The sequence below is a fragment of the Felis catus genome, chromosome B3 (genome assembly GCF_018350175.1).
Source record: "Felis catus isolate Fca126 chromosome B3, F.catus_Fca126_mat1.0, whole genome shotgun sequence".
NCBI lineage: Eukaryota > Metazoa > Chordata > Mammalia > Carnivora > Felidae > Felis > Felis catus.
This window is the reverse complement of record NC_058373.1, coordinates 72,275,817-72,297,416: the sequence shown is the minus strand read 5'-3', so window position 1 is coordinate 72,297,416 and position 21,600 is coordinate 72,275,817. Positions and strand designations below refer to the sequence as shown.

At 41.8% G+C, this 21,600-nt stretch overlaps 1 protein-coding gene and 1 long non-coding RNA gene across 4 annotated transcripts in view; both read left to right on the top strand.

Moving 5' to 3' along the window:
* Positions 1 to 19,201, top strand: part of LOC109500755 (olfactory receptor 10G2) — a 51,374-nt gene extending 32,173 nt beyond the window's left edge. The window contains exons 3-7 of one of the 2 annotated variants that reach the window (XM_045059663.1): positions 7,727 to 7,820; positions 9,494 to 9,747; positions 13,981 to 14,166; positions 14,501 to 14,558; positions 16,685 to 19,201. In XM_045059663.1, coding sequence (XP_044915598.1) covers positions 16,699 to 17,736 — 1,038 coding nt within the window. In that variant the 5' untranslated portion in view covers positions 7,727 to 7,820; positions 9,494 to 9,747; positions 13,981 to 14,166; positions 14,501 to 14,558; positions 16,685 to 16,698 and the 3' untranslated portion in view covers positions 17,737 to 19,201. The remainder of the gene's footprint in view (positions 1 to 7,726; positions 7,821 to 9,493; positions 9,748 to 13,980; positions 14,167 to 14,500; positions 14,559 to 16,684) is intronic. The other variant, XM_023255575.2, reaches the window with a different exon arrangement.
* A 1,207-nt stretch (positions 19,202 to 20,408) lies between these two features.
* LOC123386003 overlaps positions 20,409 to 21,600 on the top strand; it is a 37,876-nt gene continuing 36,684 nt past the window's right edge. For both annotated transcript variants that reach the window (XR_006599385.1, XR_006599386.1), the window contains exon 1: positions 20,409 to 20,981. This is a non-coding gene — a long non-coding RNA (uncharacterized LOC123386003). The remainder of the gene's footprint in view (positions 20,982 to 21,600) is intronic.

The window sequence follows — 21,600 nt, the reverse complement described above, 5'->3', positions numbered from 1 at the left end:
GCGGGCAACTGAAACTGTGGGAAGTGAAACTGTGGTTAAGGGGTGGGGGATGAGTATAATTCTAAATACCTTGGTTCTCACCGTCTGGTAATGGCTTACTCTAACCTCTAGCACCCAACCTTCATCCAAGTGGAAATGGAAGCTGTTAGGTCAGATAGAGGATGGAAATCCTACTGGAAAAGATATAAAGTATAAGAGAAGTGATCAGGGAACCTATGTGGCTCAGTGGGTTAAGTGTCTGACTTCAGCTCCGGTCATGGTCTCATGGTTCATGAGTTCAAGCCCCACGTGGGGCTGTCTCCCGTCAATGCAGAGCCTGCTTTGGATCCTCTGTCCCCCTCTCCCTCTGCCCCTCCCTGACTTGTGCTCACTTTCTCTCTCTCTCTCTAAAAAATAAATAAGCATTAGATCAGTGACTTTAAAAAGAAAAAGAGGGGCACCTGGGTGGCGCAGTCGGTTAAGCGACCGACTTCAGCCAGGTCACGATCTCGCGGTTCGTGGGTTCGAGCCCTGCGTCAGGCTCTGGGCTGATGGCTCAGAGCCTGGAGCCTGTTTCCGATTCTGTGTCTCCTCTCTCTGCCCCTCCCCCGTTCATGCTCTGTCTCTCTCTGTCCCAAAAATAAATAAACGTTGAAAAAAAAAATTTTTTTAATAAAAAAAAAGAAAAAGAGAAGCACTCTTTCATCTTGACCACAGTGGGCTGCGGGCAAGCGTGGTAGAAAAATGTGTGGTTTAGAAACTTCTGACTTTTAGGGAAAAGTAGGTATAAAAACAAGGTCAGAATGAATAAACCCATAGAAGCCCTTATGGATATTCCTCATAGTCACCAAATACAAAAATACCATACTGAGTGAGGAAAGAATCGATAATTTACATGTCTTAAAATGTTAAATATTCATTTCTGTTTACCAGTCACTACTTGCTAGTTTTTTTTTTATTTTTTAATGTTTTAAACTAAAAGGTTTTTAGACTCTATCTCCCTCATAGTTTCAATGAGGCACCTAAATTTTTATTTTTCATTTTTACGAATAATATACATATTAAAGGTCATTTACTTCAGTGTGAGATCCTGTATTTAAATGTTGGGTATCTTTGATTTTATGTGTTGGGACTCCTCTCTGAACCCGGATACATTTGAGTCATTTGAAAGATTGAGATTCTCTGTTTGTTTTTTATTTTTTTTTTTATTTTTTTTAAACATTTTTTTTTTCCAACGTTTATTTTTTTATGGGACAGAAAGAGACAGAGCATGAACGGGGGAGGGGCAGAGAGAGAGGGAGACACAGAATCGGAAACAGGCTCCAGGCTCTGAGCCATCAGCCCAGAGCCTGACGCGGGGCTCGAACTCCCGGACCGCGAGATCATGACCTGGCTGAAGTCGGACGCTTAACCGACTGCGCCACCCAGGCGCCCCCCCTCTGTTTGTTTTTTAATATTAATGTTGATGAGTAGTGGTTTTAAATGTATTTTTGTTTATTTATTTATTTATTTTTAATTTTTTTTTATGTTTATTTGAGAGAGAGAGAGAGAGACAGAGAGCAGGGTAGGAGCAGAGAGGGGGAGACACAGAATCCAAAGCAGGCTCCAGGTTCTGAGCTGTCAGCACAGAGCCTGACAGGGCTTGAACCCACAAACCCTAAGATCATGACCTAGCTGAAATCAGCCACTCAACCAACTGAGCCACCCAGGCTCCCTGAAAGATTGAGATTCTTTGGATAACTTGACTTGTAGTTTTGTAGTCATCCAATGTTTTATAGCTCTTACTCATTTCATGACTGATTTATATTTAAAACATAAAACAAGCACATGATATCAGCATTGCTTTCAGACATCATACATTTCTCCCTCTAAAAGGCAATGAAGTCCAGTTCTAAGGGTCACATTTATTTTCCCTTTATTTTCAAAGACATGTTTTATAAAAGGTCTACCCTTTCTCTGTCTTCACTAGAACATAAGCAGGACATGCAGGGAATCTTTTACTCACTGATGGCACCACAGCAACTGAAAGAATGTCTAGCACATATTAGGTAGGCAGTAAAACATTTGTTGAGAGAAAACCATCCCTTTTTCCTTTATTTCGTAGTCACCACCGCTAAGTCCCTCTTGTTCTGTGTATGCCAAAAGACTGACTCAAAATTAGCTGATAAAAGAACATAAACATCCAATGCTAAGGAGAAAAAAACATGGAAACAGATAAAATCTCCTAAAATGTAGAGAAAGAGGAACTCATATATGAGAAAAAACTTCTGCATTTCCCTCTATACTCAAAATGAATAGGCTACAATGTTGAACAAATGCCAAAGACTTTGGGATAGCATACAAGAGTTACAATCCAAGGGGTGCCTGGGTGGCTCCATTGGATGAACCTCCAACTCTCAATTTCAGCTCAGGTTATGATCCCAGGGTCATGGGATCAAGCCCTGTGTCAGGTTCTGAGCTGAGTGTAGAGCCTGCTTAAGATTCTCTCTCTCTCCCTCTGCTCCTCTTCTCTGCTCACACACTCTCTCTCTCTCGAAATAAAAAAATTAAATTAAAAAATATGTTTAAAAAAAGAATTACAATGCAACACAAGAAAATCTTTAAATTGGATATTAGATTTTACTGTCTGTGCCCATCATCCAGCGCTTTCCTGGGCATTCCCTGCTGTCTGTCTCCTTCCCCACCCGCCCTCAGCCTCATTGTATGACCTCACTCCTCCTTTCCAAATAGGGGGGTTCTCTGTGATCTTCCCTTCACTCCCTAAGTCCACAGACCTTGCACTCTCCAATGTGCTGGATAAGTCCACTTAAAAGTTAAATAATATCAAAATAAGCCCTCCGAGAAATACAAAAATGAGGACACATTTCACAGAATTAAAAGCAACATTAACATCTCAAGCTGAGACATTTGCATTTGCTTCACCAATTTCAGAACCTCCCAGGGATAAACGAATGAGTACATGACTTACTATTTTGCATAAACAAAAGTACTCGCCAAGGGATCCTTGCTCTGAATAAAGAGCCTCCCCCAAAAGCAAATTCTATCTTCAACTCTTAGGGGGATCTTGGAAGTGCAAATAAGCAGAAGGAGGAGGGAAAGCAGAAGAAAGAGAGAAAAAGAGAGTAGTCAGTGGTTCAGAAATACTAGGATTCACTTTCGGAGTCCTCTGTTACATTCTTCCAAAGATTAAAATTAGAGGTGTAAGCAGGCATCCACTCAGGAAATACAGTTTCTCACTGCCACGGTCACCTGTGAAGTTGGGTGCAGCTGAAGAGGCCTCGTAGCCACCGCGTGTCTCACGGCACAGAGGGCAGAGGCAGAGTCTGTCCTCTGCAGCTCGGCCAGGAGGAGGTAACTGGATGCATCAGAGCCACCAAGGAACGAAGGAAAACCACCTCTCCTCTCCCAACCATCCAGAACACTTCAGACACACGTGTGGGGGCTCCGCTGCCACGTTGCTGGTACCAATCCGGCCCGCCCAAGCCAGACGTCCGGTTCGTGCGCTTGGCCCGCACAGAGGCTCCTTCCAGAGCCGTCCCCTCCGTGGGCTGCTGAACGCCTTGTCCCGCAGCGCCTGTGAGAACACGCGGGTCCTTGGCAGGGCAGCGCTCCTGGGAGCCACAGCGTTATTGAAAAGGAGAACACTGCCACCGCTGGAGGAGTTCCTCAGACGGACACAAGTGACAGTGAAGCGGCAACGGTAGTGATCGTAGTCGTAGCAGCAGCCACGGTAGCAGTAGTAAGATGGGGACGGTTAGCACCACTTCAGGAAAATGTGGATCAGAAAAGACTCCTTCATTACAAAGACCAGAGGTGGCAAGCATTCAGCCGGTAGAAAATTATTTTGAAACCCCCCTGCAGAGTTCGCTACTGACTCGAGCCTTCCTTCCCACCGTCAGGCAAACATGAAGAAGGAAATCTCCCCACATCTGCTGCGGGACACCCCGGGCCAGGCACTGCATCCCCGGTGCCTGAGCCGCTGGAACCGGCGGCAGAAGGTCCGTGGCCTCCCTGGGGCTGAGGGAGGAAAACCCAATCTGGATGCAAAACCCAGAAGAAACACCAGGGTGGGAAGCTCCTCTCTTGACAGGTGACTTTCAGCTTCCTTTAAGCAGTTGCGGGTTCCCTTAGAGCAGTGTCCTCGCGGGAACGTTTTCTACTGGTGAATCCACAGGCTGTAGTCCAGGAGATTCTGTGAACACTGAACAGTAGAATGGTGTGTAAAGAACAAGAGATGACAAGAATAGGAAGAATAACACAAGGCAAAGGCAAAAAGTAATCAATGTGACAATGTTAATAGTTTCCCTTTTGCATGACACAATAAAATAGGAATCATCTTCAGGTGGAGTGCGTGTGTAAGCACATTGAACATGTGTTTGTGTGTCGTATATGTTTTGAAAGTTAAAGAGAGGGGCACCTGGGTGGCGCAGTCGGTTAAGCATCCGACTTCAGCCAGGTCACAATATCGCGGTCCATGAGTTCGAGCCCCACGTCGGGCTCTGGGCTGATGGCTCGGAGCCTGGAGCCTGCTTCCGATTCTGTGTCTCCGTCTCTCTCTGCCCCTCCCCCGTTCATGCTCTGTCTCTCTCTGTCTCAAAAATAAATAAAACGTTAAAAAAAAAAAGTTAAAGAGAGAAGGGGGGGCGCCTGGGTGGCTCAGTCGGGTGAGCATCCAACTTCGGCTTGGGTCATGATCTCACAGCTGGTGGGTTTGACCCCTGCATCAGGCTCTGTGCTGACAGCTCAGAGCCTGGAGCCTGCTTGGGATTCTGTGCTTCCTTCTCTCTCTGCCCCAACCCACTCGCATTCTGTCTCTGTCTCTCTCAAAAATAAATAAACATTTTTTTGAAATTTTTAAAAGAGAGAAGGGAATTTGGCTATGCTTTAAGTATTTTTGCAACAGCTAATATAGAAATAGTCTTCAAAAAATTCAAGAAGGGGGCACCTGGGTGGCTCAGTCGACTGAGTGTCCAACTCTTGATTTCAGCTCAGGTCATGATCCCAGAGTCATGGGATCAAGCCCCACGTAGGGCTCTGTGCTGAGTCTGGAGACTGCCTAAGAATCTTTCTCTCTCCCTCTCTACCCCTCTGCCCCTCTGTCCCTTTGCCCCTATCCCCCTCTGCCCCTCTTCCCCGCTCCGGTTTGTGCTCTCTCTCTCTAAAAAAAAAAAATTCTAAAGCCAGTTGCAGAGTGAGGGTGTTAACTGGTCTTATCTTTATCAATATATGTACTATATACATGTTTTTAAGTTTTATTGATTTAAGTGATCTCTTCACCCAATGTGGGGCTTGAACTCATGACCCTGTCAAGAGTCAGATGCTCTTCCCACTGAGCCAGTCAGGTGTCCCTTATACATGTATTTGTGTGTGTGTGTGTGTGTGTGTGTGTGTGTATAATACGTATATATATATATGTATATATATATATATACACTAACGTATTATATATATATGTATTATATATACATATATACGTATTATACATACATATGTCACTATAATGTATATTATAATTATAATATATATTATATGTATTATATTATATACATACATATATAATATTATATATATACTTTTTAAAGGTTTTACGTGTATATATATAATATATATACATATTATATATATATACATAATATTTATATATATACGTAAAACCTTTAAAAAGTGTAGGACACACTAATAACATGGGTTACGTTAGGGGCTCCACTGAGAATGGAATGAGGAAAGATTTTTTTCCCTGCACACCTTTACTACTTAATGTGAAAATGAATAAGCTTCATTATTTAATTTAAAAGACAGATCTACGGGTACTTGGCTGTCTGAGTCAGAAGAGCATGGGACTCTTGACCTTGCGATCGTGAGTTTGAGCCCCACATTACATACAGAAATTACTTAAAAAACAAGAACAATGGGGCGCCTGGGTGGCGCAGTCGGTTAAGCGTCCGACTTCAGCCAGGTCACGATCTCGCGGTCCGTGAGTTCGAGCCCCGCGTCGGGCTCTGGGCTGATGGCTCAGAGCCTGGAGCCTGTTTCCGATTCTGTGTCTCCCTCTCTCTCGGCCCCTCCCCCGTTCATGCTCTGTCTCTCTCTGTCCCAAAAATAAATAAACGTTGAAAAAAAAAAATTTAAAAAAAAGATCTAATCTCTAAAAAAAAAAAAAAAAAAAAAAAAACAAGAACAACAATTTTAAAAAAGAGAGAGAACTGAAAAGAAAGAAGAGAAGGGGGAAATCAGGGAGGAAGAAAATGAGAATTAAAGAAAAAAGAAAGGAAAAAGGAAAAACTTCAACCATATCTTAAACCATTTACCAAGATACCTCAGAAAGAAATTTCCTGTGATCCGATAATATTTTTCCGAACCTATTGGCCTCTCACGAATATCATTTACTGTCAAAGGCAGCAATAATAAAAAAGATGGATGGGTTTCCTGGGTGACTCAAACATCTGACTCTTGGTTTCTGCTGGGGTCTTGATCTCATGGTTCATGGGTTTGAGCCCCACATCAAGCTCTGTACTCACAGTGTGGAGCTTGCCTAGAATTCTCTTTCTCTGCCCTCCTTTCTCTCTCTCTCTCTCTCTCTAAAAAATAAGTAAATAAACATTTTTAAAAAGATGGGCAATAACAAGTGTTATTGAAGCTGTAGAGAAATTGGACCCCTTGTACATTTCCAGTGGGAATGCAAAATAATACAGCCACTGAGAAAAATCTGGCAGTCCCTCAAAATATTCAACATAGAGCATATGACCCAGGAATTACACTCTTATGGATATTCCAAAAGAAATAAAACCACGTGTCCGCACAAAAATGTGCATGTGAATGGTCATAGCAACATTATTCAAACAGCCAAAAAGTATAAAAACCAAAATGCCCATCAACTGATAAATGGATAAACAAATTACGGTATATCCATAAAATGGAATAGCATTCAGCCATAAAAAGGAATGAAGTTCTGATACCTGCCACAACGTGGATGGAGCTTGAAAACATTATGCTAAGTAAAAGAAGCCAGACACAAAAGGCCACATTTTATACGATCCATTTATATGAAATGTTCATAAAAGGCAAATCCATAGAGACAGAAAGTAGATTAGTGGTTACCAGGGGTTGGGGTGCAGGAGGGGTAAGGAAGGAAGGTGAAGAGATATTACTAGGGGAGCCTGGGCATCCCAGTTGGTTAAGCGTTCGACTTCAGCTCAGGTGGTGATCTCACAGTTCATGAGTTTGAGCCCTGCGTTGGGCTCCTTGCTGACAGCCTAGAGCCTGGAGCCTGCTGCGGATTCTGTGTCTCCCTCTCTCTCTCTCTCTCTCTCTCTCTCTGCCCTTCCCCCACTTGTGTTCTCTCTCTCTCTCTCCCTCTCTCTCTCCCTCTCAAAAATGCATAAATAAGCATTTAAAAGAAAACAGAGAAAGGCTGCTAATAAGTATGGGATTTCTTTTTGGAGCGGTGAAAATGTTCAGGAATTGGTGATCAACACACAGCCTTGTAAGCACACCAACAACTACTGAGTTGTACACTCTGAAAGGGTGGTGAACTGTATTTGAATTAACCTCAGTAAAGCTATTCTTTTTAAAATTTATTTAAACCTATGTTGATAGATGTTGGAGAATTTCACTACACTTAAGATCGATGTATTATGCAAAAAAAGGGGGGGATATTTATTGAGCCCTGCTGTGATCACAGTTTTGTTTTTGGAATCTCCTGTCTGACTGGGAATTTGAATCTTTGCTGCTCGTTCTTGTCACACAGGGTCAGAATCATCTTCCCTCATGGATGGCCTGTGGAATGAAGATTGTTAAAGCTACTGCTGAGCCCATGTTGACTACAGGCTTTCCTTGATTTCGTAAGTGTGCGTTAAAATTCCTGTGTACATGGAATTAAGTCTCTTGAACAGCAGCAGGCTTTTGTGCAACAACAGATGGAGAGCAAATGTGTAGGGGTTGCCGCCTGCCTCCTCACCTTACTCGACTTTGTCCAAACAGCATGTTTGTTCATTTTTCTCATGTTTTCTAAAACCTGGTAGAAAACGGGAAACAAATTATTAGTGTCAGTGATGAGAAAATTGTAATAAACTTCATGCAACTGGGATAAAGATGAAAATAAACAAGCTGAAAGCAAAAGAAAAAGTTAAAGGCAATTTGTTTCCCTTGTGAATGCTCTGGAATAATTATTTTCTACTTACTGCATGTGGGTGGAATATAGTGCCTAGTTATAATAGATATAATACTGCCATCTTGTGGCACCATAAAACCATTGCCATTTTATTTACACACATTCTCACCTATGTCCCCAAATGATTAATATGGTTTTTCTCTATCAAACATATAGAAATTTAGGGGTGCCTGGATGGCTCAGTCAGAAAAACATATGACTCTTGATCTCAGGGTCATGAGTTTGAGCCCCATGTTGGATATAGAGATTACTTAAGTAAATAAAACTTCAAAAAAATTTTAATATAAAAATTTAGAAGCAAAGCTTTAAAAGCATCTAGTCCTCTTCAACTATCTCATTTTACAACTGGCATCATGTAAAACTTGGCAAAGTGGCAAAATTCCTTATGAGACTCTGTTCCTCTATCTGAAACTAGCTTTCTTTCTTACCAAACATTGCTCAAAATATGATTAACCCCTTGCTAAATAAATAAAGCCCTGATACCATTCATCTAGGTCTATGCTTTATTAAGTGGTCCAGATGAGAAGCAGCAGGTGACGGGTAGAGAGAGAGGAAGAGAGAATCCGAAGCAGGCTCTGCACTGTCGGCACAGAGCCCCACACGGGGCTTGAAGTCACAAACCGTGAGGTCATGACCCAAGCCGAAATCAAGAGTCAGATGTTCACCCACTGAGCCACCCAGGAACCACAAAATTTTCAGGGTTTAAATACTCCTACTATAGTCAATTTCAAACTCCAACATGACACCATTGTGTATAAAGTTGGTAAGGGCAGTACACCATTGTATGGTGTTTTCCACCATAAAGATTGGATAGATGTGAATAACCTCACAGATACTAGTAAACATAGAAAAATGGGGAGCCTGATTGACTCAATTGGTAGAGCATGTGACTCTTGATCTAGGGGTTAAAATTCAAGCCCCATGTTGGGTGTAGAGATTATTTAAAAATAAAATCATTTTGGGCGGCGCCTGGGTGGCTCAGTCGGTTGAGCATCCAACTTCAGCTCAGGTCATGATCTCACGGTTCTCGAGTTCAAGCCCCACGTCGGGCTCGCTGCTATCAGCGCAGAGCCCGCTTTGGATCCTCTGTCTCCCTCTCTCTCTGCCCCTCCCCCACTTGTGCTCTCTCAAAAATAAATAAAACATTAAAGAAAATTTTAAATAAAAATAAAATATTTTTAGTGAAATCTTTTTTAAAAATTTTAAAGAAAAATAATTAGAAAGTGATAATTTGAGTATTATTTCATTTCTAATATATTTAATTGAAAATACATGTCCAATGGCAAGTTTATATTTAAATTTAATTGCAAACTTAAAGAGCTCATAAAATTTTTGAAAATTTAGCGGTAGGGTATTGGAAGCCAGTACAAACCAACTTCAGCACACAACTGATGCCAAATCAGTCTGAGGAGAACAAGTCACGCCACGTGCAATTCCAGATGGGGACATCTTCACCTGCGTGGTCCAAGGAGCCTAGCAGAACTGCCACACCCCCACAAAGTCAAGAGCAAATATCCAAGGAGCACTCCAACAATTTGAAACCATCCTCTTTCTCCATGCCATAAGAAGAACGGGATCATCCAAGACATCAAATGATGGTGACTAAACTGTATTTAACTGACCTAAATTCAAGGGATTTTTTTTTCTGTCAGTATCTAGAGAGGTGGGAACATGTAAGAAAAATCAGCTCAATCATTAAAAATTAAGCCCATTTTCTTTTTCTTGTTTTCTTTTTTTTTTTATTTTTTTTAACGTTTATTTATTTTTGAGACAGAGAGAGACAGAGCATGAATGGGGGAGGTTCAGAGAGAGAGAGAGACACAGAATCTGAGACAGGCTCCAGGCTCCAAGCTGTCGGCACAGAGTCCGATGCGGGGCTCAAACTCACAGACCCTGAGATAATGACCTGAGCCGAAGTCGGCCGCTTAACCGACTGAGCCACCCAGTCACCCCTCTTTTTCTTGTTTTCAAGTAGGCTTCCCATCCAGCACATAGCCTGATGCGTGGCTTGAAATCACGACCCTGAGATCAAGGCCTGAGCTGAGATCAAGAGTTGGACACTTAACTGACTGAGCCGTCCAGGCGTCCCAAAAGTTAGGTACATTTTCAATGCATTTCTGAGTATCATGTGGATAAAAGTGTGATCCCAACACTTCAAAGAAAGGAATCACAGAAATTGGAGGTCACCCTAACAGATCACATTCTTCACAGCTCACTTTCTACATGTAGAAATGATTCCTGTTTGCTGTCAAAACAAAAACTAATGAGGATCAGGGGAGTGTAGCTCTCATGGGGGCAATGTTTCAGGGTAGAACTCCCAAGAGATAAATAGTTCTTTACAAATCTCTCGATAGTGTCTAAAAAACAAACAAAAAAAAAGAAAGAAAGAAACCCTCAGTCAAGGAAGATCTGGCTCATAATGCAATTGATGTAAAGTTCAAGACACTTGAGTAGAGAAGTCTCAATCTGTAAAGAGCGTCCAAGGGCAGAGGATCTCATAGGCTGTTAGAAGGGTCAATGTTTCGTTCCCCTGGAAGATTTTAATCCCATTCCAAAGCAGAGACCTGGTTACCTATCACCGCAAGCCAAGGGGATGCTCTGAAGGACACCTTCCTCACACACTCATTCGACCAGAGAAAGACCAGCCTCCTCCAATGTTTTGTTGTTGTGTCCACGTGAGTCCAACGAGGGAAGCATTCTAATAGCAGGCCAATTCACAATGGGAGCAAAGACTTAATTTCCACACATTAAGGGTTTCAGTAACTTTGTCAAAACCTGTATGTAATGTGTCTCTTTCCCCCACCTTCTTTCTTACCTCACCCTCTAGTCACAATGTTAACACATTAAGCATATTAATGTTGAATTAAATCAGCCTTTCTCCAGATTTGGGAGCTTTCTTCTCTAAATTGAGAAAAAGAGTTTTAAACATTTGTCTTTTCTATATTTGGGGAGAGATAATAAAGTAATATAAATGCTGTATCAGTGTTACTGAGCAAACATAGTCAGGAATGGACATGTTAACCCTTTTTCTCCCAGTGGTGAGCACACACAGTCAACTTCTTCGAAGGCTGGAAGGCCTTCCACTGCATACCTTTTCTTTTCTCTTCTTTTCTTTTCTTTTCTTTTCTTTTCTTTTCTTTTCTTTTCTTTTCTTTTCTTTCCTTTGCTTTTTAGGATAACACTTTTTTATTTTTTATTTTTTTATTTTGGAGAGAGAGAGCACACAAGCAGGGTAGAAGGGCAGAGGGAGAAGGAGAGAGATAGAAAGAGACAGAGAGAGAGTCTTAATCAGGCTCCACACTCAGCTTGGAACCCGACTTAGGGCTCCATCCCACAACCCTGTTTCACAAACTGAACAGAAACCAAGAGTCAGGCACTCAACTCACTAAGCTACTCAGGTGCCCTGATACAAACTTGTTAAAGTTTCTTAACAAACACACTTGTTTGTTTTTTGGTTGTTGTTTTTTGTTTCTTTGTTTGTTTTTTTCATTTACAGTGGAAGGATGCTGATGGGATAATTAGAATAAAACATGGGTTATGTCTCCCCACTGCACCCATACTCTGTTCATTCTCCATGCTCTGCCTCTGCCCAGGCTGCCTCATGGCCTCAAAGGGCTGTGGTCTGAGTCTTGTCCTAAAGGCAAACAAGGATGAACAGCTCAAATCTGGGTCATTCCTCATGCCTCAGCCTTAGTGATGTGTATCTGCTCTGCTTGGAGAAGGTCCTCAACCCTAGGGTGCCCTATACAGAACCCCAGTTCAGTGTAGGCATGCGAGAAAGAGGCCAAACCTCTGAAATAATCTGATTTTTTACAAATGAAAGAGGCACTGTCTGAAAAGGCCTCAAAGTGAGTTTGCTTCCTAACAACCTATGACTTCCTGTCTGATCCTGTAAGGAAGATGACTTCCACTTGACCCTGGAAAGAGGGTTGCACCCTCCCTGACTTGGCTCTCTTCATGCCGTCCTCTTCCATTCCATCCCTAGAAGCCTTTCCCTTGAATTTCCAGACCAAAGCCCCTGCACCTAATTATTTGCTGCTTTAAATATTGATTATATCAGTGATATCACTAGCTTCTTCTTTTCTTTAATTATATATTTTTGATATTAGAGTGCAACTATGTTAGAGATGCCTAGGTGGCTCAGTCAGTTGAGCATCTGATTCATGATTTCAGTGCAGGTCATGATCTCATGGTTCACGAGTTTGAGCCCTGCATCAGGCTCTATGCTGACAGCGCTTAACCTCTTGGGATTCTCTCTCCCTCTCTCCCCCCCCCCCCCGCCCGCCCTTGCCTCCCCAGCTCTCTCTCTCTCTCTCTGTGTCTCCCAAAATAAATAAATAAATACTTTTTTAAAGTTTTAAAAGCAGCACCTGGGTGGCTCAGTCAGTTAAGCACCTGACTTCTGCTAAGGTCATGATCTCACAGTCCATGAGTTCGAGCTCCATGTCAGGCTCTATGTGGACAGCTCAGAGCCTGGAGCCTGCTTCGGATTCTGTGTCTCCGTCTCTCTCTCTCTCTCAAAAATATTAAAAAATTTTTTTAAGTTTTAAAAAAATAAACATAAAAACTAAAGTGCAACTATTTTATATGATGGCCTTAACAATACCAAAAACTATTTAAAACAGGAAATGTTTTAATCTATATCACATTAGCCACCATGTGGATACTTAAAATGTTTTTAATTGATGAATCTTAGCTTGCTTCACTCCTCAATTTAAATAGCTTAAGTGACACAACTTCAAAAAATTAACAGCTCTATGATAAAAAATCACAGATAAATTAAGAGGAAAAATTATTCAGTTAGTTTTCTTCTTTTTTTTTCTAGGCGGGCTCCTTTATCTCTAGAAAAGAGAAAAAAGGGGCACCTGGTTGGCTCAGTCCGTTAAGTGTCTGACTCTTGGTTTCAGCTCAGGTCATGATCTCGTGGTTCATGAGTTCGAGCCTCACATCGGGCTCTGTGCTGACAGTGAGGAGCCTGCTTGGAATTCTCTCTCTCTCTCTTTCTCTTTCTGCCCTTCCCCTGCTTGTGAGCACGCTCTCTCTCTCTCTCTCTCTCTCTCTCTCTCTCTCAAAATAAATAAATAGGCTTTAAAAAAAAAAAAGAAGGGGCAGCTGGGTAAGCATCCTACTTCAGCTCAGGTCATGATCTCATGTCTTGTGAGTTCAAGCCCCATGTCAGGCTCTGTCCTGACAACTCAGAACTTGGAGCCTGCTTCAGATTCTGTGACTCCCTCTCTCTGTCCCTCCCCTGTTCACATTCTGTCTCAGAAATAAATAAACATTTTTTTTAAGTTTTTAAATATTTTTTAATGTTTATTTATTTTTGAGAGAGAGAGACAGAGTGTGAGCAGGGGAGGGGCAGAGAGAGAGGGAGACACAGAATCCAAAGCAGGCTCCAGGCTCTGAGCTGGCAGCACAGAGCCCGACACGGGGCTCCAACCCACAAACTGTGAGATCATGACCTGAGCCGAAGTCAGACGCTTAACTGACTGAGCCACTCAGGCACCCCTAAAAAAGTTTTTAAAGGGGGGTTGCAACTGCATGGCTCAGTTGGTTAGGCCTTCAACTTCGGCTCAGGTCATGGTCTCACAGGTTGTGAGTTTGAGCCCCGAATCAGTCTCTCTGCTGTCAGTGTGGAACCCACTTTGGATCCTCTGTCTTCCTCTCTCTCCACCCCTCCCCCACCTGCTCCCTCTCTCTGTCTCTCTCAAAAAAAAATAAGCATTAAAAAATAAAAATAAATGAAATTTGGAAGGAGGATTTGAAAAATAATAATAGTAATAAACACATAAATAATTAAAAAGAGAAAAGGCTGTTCTCTTTTCTAAAAGTCTCTCTTAGTGCTTCTGCAGGCAATCCCTGCCTCTCCAAGAGATTCTACCTTACGCCACCTCAAATCAAAACCACTGTCTTCTGCTGACTCTGCCTGGAAAAGGAGCTTCTCCCTCAGACCCACCACTGCAGCCCCCCTGTTCCCATGCAGGCCAGCCAGAACACCCAGAGCCACACAGAGAGAGGTATGCCTTCCAGCCTTCTCCCAGCAGGTCCTTTGGGAAAGTGCATCGAGATGTGTGCACCACAGCTGGGAGAAGAAAGATGAACTAAGGTTTTTCTTTTTTTTTACTATCCATAGAGATTCATTATGGATGTTCTCCAAATAACTTTTTAGTATAATGCTAATATGAATTGATTTATGAAAATTTGATTTTCATAAAAAATTCTAGAAAGACATCATTTGCCTAAGATAGGAGCATATCTGTAATATGTATCTCCTCTAGCTGACACAAAATAAGGTTTCATAATTGGTATCATACACATGCTCTCAAATTTTGTCTTCCCTTTCTGTTCTAGCCATAGAAAGTACCATCCATCCTTCCTGAAAGAAATTATTCTTCCTTCTGAAAATCAGGTAATAGCGAATATATTTTTCTCTTTGTGGGCAAAGTCTATTATTAATATTTCTATGGATTCTATAGAACATGAGACATTGAGTAATATTAATCACTACCAGATATTATTATATCCACTTAGTTCTTTTTAAATAATGATGAAGATAAAATATGTTTGAGACTGGGGGTGCCTGGTGGGGTCTGTCAGTAGAGCATGCAACTCTTGATCTCAGGGTTGTAAGTTCAAGCCCCATGTTGAGCTTAAAGCCTACTTAAAACAAATAAATAATAAATAAATAAATAAATAAATAAATAAATAAATAAAGTCTTCAAAATAAATAAAATAAAATCTTTACATATATGTATGTATATGTTGAGATTAATGTTTATAAGAGCATTTTTTACATTTTTTTTTGACATTTATTTATTTTTGAGAAGAGAGACAGAGCATGAACGGGGGAGGGTCAGAGAGAGAGGGAGACACAGAATCTGAAACAGGCTCCAGACTCTGAGCTGTCAGCACAGAGCCCGACGCAGAGCTCAAACTCACAGACCACAAGATCATGACCTGAGCCGAAGTCGGACGTTTAACCGACTGAGCCACCCAGACACCCCTACATTTTTAACGACATTCCAGCAGTTAGATCTGTTGATGTTCCCACCTCCGTATAACTAGCCTCTTAACCTCCTATCAGTTTAAATTTTTTTCTTTGTTATTTCTTAAGAATTACAAGATCTTTTAGTTTAAGCCTAGGTAAAAATACCTAAAACACTATTTGGAGAAAAAAACTTTTTTTTGAACAAACCATTCATCAAAGGGGGGTTTTAAATAATATCGTGCTCAGGTGTTTAATACCTTTAAAGTGTTTTTGAGAATCTCATTTGTTGAAAGTCAAATAAGATCTTAAAATAATAACACACCAAAGGTGAAATCCTATAAAAATCAATCTGTTATAATCCAAATCACCAAAACCAATAAACTACTGAGGTCAATCAATAAAGTTAAATAACATTCTAAGGCAAACAGAAAACATGGGTGATGCCTTTGACTTTGTTTACGCTGGGAACAGACTCACACTGCTGAAGTATGTGGCCAGTCCCCTCACCCGTCAGTGCTGACTTTGTGACACAAAGCAGGAGAGATGTGATCACACAGGGAAACAGGATGCAGGACTAACCTGAGTTGGCAAAAGCCATTCAGTCAGACAATCAGCCAACATTTATTAATTACCTTACTGTTGCCAAACACTGTGGCAGGTGCTGCAGATACAGTAAAAGAACAAAAAAGACTTGGTCTTTGCTCTGAAGGAGCTTATAATCTAATAGAAGAAACCAGGGAGCATTCAGGCAAATAGCTCTCATCACACTGTGCTGCAACTGCCGTTTACAATATAAATTTGTATCTCCAAGAAGATTGTCTTCTAAGGGAGAAAAACTCTTCCCAAAGGAAGCGACAGCCAAGTGAGTCCTGAGGAATGAGACTGTGTTGAGATGAATCAGTATACTCCAGAAGTGGGGCCAGAAGGTCCTTGGTGCTCTGAGGGAACCAAAGAAAGAAGATTATAGAAATATATAAGGGTTAGATTTCAAAGATTCTTGTAGATCTACAAGAGACATTTTGAGAAGTCCATTCCAACAATAGGGATGGTAATTACGGAGTAACTGGTCCACATTGCTCCAAAATCCATTTCTCTGTGGTCCCCCTTGGGGTTACAGACCCATCATATTCACTAACACTGTTATTAAGACATAACCTTGTGCCTTGGCTTCCAATACTTGAAATAGTATCTCCCATAGAAGGAGCATGTCTGGACATCTAGAAATCAACCAGCCTCTGAGGGCTTGTCTTGCAGAGCAAACCCAGATGACTGATGGCAAATGCTTTCTACTTTAAAATAAAGAAGTCCGAGGTTACAGTGGGAGAGAGCCAAAGCATAAGAGACTGTTAAAAACTGAGAACAAACTGAGGGTTCATGGGGGGTGGGAGGGAGGGGAGGGTGGGTGATGGGTATTGAGGAGGGCACCTTTTGGGATGAGCACTGGGTGTTGTATGGAAACCAATTTGACAATAAATTTCATATATTAAAAATAAATAAATAAAAATAAAAAATAAATAAAATAAAGAAGTCCTCTGTATCCCCCCTAGACCCTGGTCATGAGATGAAACCATTCTCTCACCACCTCCTGTGGATACTTCCCTTGTCTGACTCCACCACTCATCCCGACATACTACAGAAAGACATGAGAGAGACCAAAAACACATCCCTGGACACCGTCGTGACAGGCTTCATTCTCCTGGGCTTACCTCACCCCCCCAGTCTGAGGACCCTCCTCTTCCTGGTCTTCTTCATCATTTACATCCTGACTCAACTGGGGAACCTGCTCATTCTGCTCACCGTGTGGGCTGACCCAAAGCTCCACGCTCGCCCCATGTACATTCTTCTGGGCGTGCTCTCATTCCTGGACATGTGGCTCTCCTCAGTCATTGTCCCTCGGCTAATATTGGATTTTACTCCTGCCAGCAAGGCAATGCCCTTTGGTGGCTGTGTGGCTCAACTGTATTTCTTTCACTTCCTGGGCAGCACCCAGTGTTTCCTCTACACCTTGATGGCCTACGACAGGTACCTGGCAATATGCCAGCCCCTGCACTACCCCGTGCTCATGAATGGGAGGTTATGCACCATCCTCGTGGCTGGGGCTTGGGTGGCCGGCTCCATCCATGGGTCTGTCCAGGCCACCCTGACCTTCCGTCTGCCATACTGTGGGCCCAACCAAGTGGATTATTTTTTCTGTGACATCCCTGCAGTATTGAGGCTGGCCTGTGCTGACACGACCGTCAATGAGCTTGTGACCTTTGTGGACATTGGGGTGGTGGCTGCCAGTTGCTTCATGTTAATTCTGCTCTCCTACGCCTGCATAGTCCGCGCCATCCTCAAGATACGCACTGCTGACGGGCGGCGCCGAGCCTTCTCCACCTGCGGCTCCCACCTAACCGTGGTCACAGTCTACTATGTCCCCTGCATTTTCACCTACCTCAGGGCTGGCTCCAAGAGTCCCCTGGATGGGGCAGTGGCTGTGTTTTACACTGTTGTCACTCCATTACTGAACCCCCTCATCTATACCCTGAGGAACCAGGAAGTGAAGTCCGCTCTGAAGAGAATAACAGCAGGTGGAAAGGCCACCAGAGAAAACAAGTAACTACAGGCCCAGGGACTTCCTGCCTCACCATTGCTACCACACCTCTCAGCTTCTGCTGCGTGTGGCAAACGTTCAAAAATATATGTTGGCTTAAGCTGAACTGGATGTAATTCTACTAAGAAGCTTCTAGTGCTATATTTAACCGCAATAAATTGGCCAGAGCTGTTTTATACTTTTCCGATACACCTCTCAGGAGAAAGCACACTCTACACAAATGTTGAATATGAGGAGTAATGCCCTATCTAGGAGGAGGGGGATTATTCCAGAAAAATTGGGGAATACCAGTATAATGCTACCCTACCACCCTCCATCCATTGCTTCAGTCATAATTTCCCAGGCCTCTAGGCACTTGGATCGCTTTGCTCACATCAGGGAGATGAATCACCTACCAACATTCACTTCGGAATTTTAAGTGAGAAGAAAATAAACCTCTAATCCTTTAAATCAAGGATTTGTTAATGGATTACTTTATCGCAGGAGCCTTACCTCATCCTTATTAATATTTCACTCAATCAGCAATTTTTTAAAAATTAGAACCAGGAAAGACTTTCAAACTACATCTAAATTGTCCAAAGTATCCAGAAAAAACTCTTGGCCAATTATCATAATGCCAAATAGACAAAGATCTGGAAGTCACCTGGTTAGTGATTCAGTGGACCAATCAGTTAATCACACAATATCCCTCTGACCAGGCCAGGGTGATAGAAATGACCTTGACTTACCCACTGTGACCTGTCATGGTCTTATCTAGAAGAACAAGAAAATATGGAGACAGAGGACTCAGTTGCAATATAAGAGAAAGTGTCAATAGCTCTTTTAGAAAATGAGGGACCAGGTAAATGTGTTCTTTCATTTACTCACAGTTTTTTCACTCATTTAGATGTGCGAGGTCATGCTAGTCCAATTTTCTTTTGCAGATATTTTTTATTGTGGTAAAATACACATAACAGTTACCATCTTAATCATTTTAAGTGTATCCTTGTGTGGTATTAAATACATTCATGTTGTTGGCAACCATCACCACGATCCATCCCCAGAACTCCTTTCATCTTTTAAAACTTAAAAGATATGCCCATTAAACAATAACCATCCATTGTCCCCTTCCCCCAGCCCTGACAACAACCATTCTACTTTCTGTCTCTATGATTTTGACTCTTCTAAGTACTTTATATAAGTGGAATTATACAATAGCCATCTTATGTTATTGGCTTGTTTCACTTAGCTTAATGCCCCCAAGATTCATTCATGTCATAGCATACTGCAGAATCTCCTTCCTTCTTAAGGCTGACTAACAGTCCACTGTATATATATGCATGTATACACACACACGCACACACACACACATATATACATATATATACATATATATGTGTATATATCCCATTTTGTTTATCCATTTATCCATCAATGGACTCTGGGATTGCTTCCATGTTTCTCTATTATGAATAATGCTACTGTGACTATGGGTGTTTAAACATCTCTTCAGCATCCTGCTTTCAGTTCTTTGGGTATATACCCAGAAGGGAAATTACTGGACCATGTGGTAATTCCATTTTTAAGTTTTTGAGGAACTGTCATATTGTTTTCCACAGTGGCTATACCATTTTACATTCCCACCAAGAGTGGATGGGAGTTCCCTTTTTTCCACAGCATCAACAACACTGGTTGTTTTCTGGGTTTTTGATAGTAGCCATCCTAATGGGTGTGAGGTGGTACCTCATTGTAGTTTAGGTTTGCATTTCCTGAAAAATGAGTGATGTGGAGCATTCTTTCATGTGCTTGCTAGCCATTTGTATGCCTTCTTTAGAGAAATGTCCATTCAAGTCCTTTGCCCATTTTTATTTTTTTTTCAACGTTTATTTATTTTTGGGACAGAGAGAGACAGAGCATGAACGAGGGAGGGGCAGAGAGAGAGGGAGACACAGAATCGGAAACAGGCTCCAGGCTCTGAGCCATCAGCCCACAGCCCGACGCGGGGCTCGAACTCACGGACCACGAGATCGTGACCTGGCTGAAGTCAGTCGCTTAACCGTCTGCGCCACCCAGGCGCCCCTTCCCATTTTTAAATAAGGTTGTCCATTTTTGTTGTTGTTGAGTTTTAGGAGTTCTGGATATCAACTGTTTATCAGATATATAATTTGCAGATATATTGTCTCATTCTATGGATTGCCTTTTTATTCTGTTAATAGCATTTTTAATGAACATTTTTAATTTTCATTAAGTCAAATTTGTCTATTTTTGTTGTTGTTGTTACCTGTGACTTTGGTGTCATATCCAAGAAATCATTGCCAAATCCAATGTTGTGAAGACTTTGTCCTAAGTTTCCTCCTGAGAGTTTTATTGGCTTAGGTCTTATGTTTAAGTCTTTGATCCATTTTGAGTTAATTTATGTATATGGTGTTAGGTAAGGGTCCAACTTCATTTTTTTGTATGTGAATATCCAGTTGTTCTAGCACCACTTGCTGAAAAGACTGTCCTTTTCCCCAGGGAATGGTCTTGACACCCTTGTCAAAAATGACGTGACTATATCTGCAAGGATTTATTTCTGGAATCTTTAAAAAAAAAAGTTAGTGTTTTATTTATTTTTGAGAGAGAGAGAGACAGACAGCAAGCGGGGAGGGGAAGAGAGAGAGACACACACAGAATCTGAAGCAGGCTCTAGGCTCTGAGCTGTCAGCACAGAACCTGACACAGGGCTTGAACTTGCAAACCGTGAGATCATGACCTGAGCCCAAGTCAGAGGCTTAACCCACTGAACCACCCAGGTGCGCCTGGAATCCTCGTTCTGTTTCATTGGTCCACGTGTCTGTCTTAACGCCAGTACCACACTTTTGAATACTGTAGCTTTGTAGTAAGTTTTAAAATCAGAAAGTGTGAGTCTTCCAGTTTTATTCCTTTTTGTAGGAGTGCTGATAATAGTAATTCCGTCTTTTTCATGCTCAGTGACCTCTTGGGGCTACATGTTCCAGGCCCCATAGAAGTTAATGTATGCCCTGACCAAAACTCAGGAAGGTTTGTTCTGATCTTTCCTAAAGTGGAAGACAGAAGACTCCACTTCAGGTAACTAGCAGAGATCCTCTTGCACACAGATGATGCCACTTTAGATAACTACGCTGTGATCTCACCACCCTGCGCTTCTCCATAAAAGCTGGGAATTAAGGTCTGGACTGGGCAGGGAATCACAGCAGAATGAGGATGGAGAATGGCCACGTACCGTTGTTGAACTTACAGATCCCTCCTTGTTGGTAAGTTACCCTGAATAAAACTGTAACAGTATTAAGTGACTTACTTCGTTTTTCAGGTGTTTTTTTTTTTAACGTTTATTTATTTTTGAGAGAGAGGGAAAGAGAGAGAGAGCAGGGGGAGAGGCAAAAAGAGAAGGAGACAGAGACTCTGAAGCAGGCTCTCCACCCTGTCAGCACAGAGCCCAACATGGGGCTCCAACTCACGATCCGTGACCTGAACCAAAAATCAAGAGTTAGGCACTTAACTGGCTGAGCCCCAGTTTTTCTATTTGTGCCAAAAAACAAAAACAAAAACAAAAAAAAAGTCATTGGGGGATTTTGATAGGGACTGCACTGAGTCAGTAGATTAGTTTGAATAGGACTGACTTTTTTTGAGTACTGACATTTTAACAATATTATATCTTCCAATCCATGAACATCAGATGTGTTTCCATTTATTTGTGAAATTAAATTGATTAAGTTTCTGTAAAATTCACCAATTTCTTTAGACAATGTTTTGTAGTTTTCATTGTAAAAAACCTCTCACCTCCTTGGTTAAGTTCTAATTCCTAAACATTTATTCTTTTTGATGCTGTTATAAATGAAATTGTTTTTGTCATTTCCTTTTCATATTGTTCAT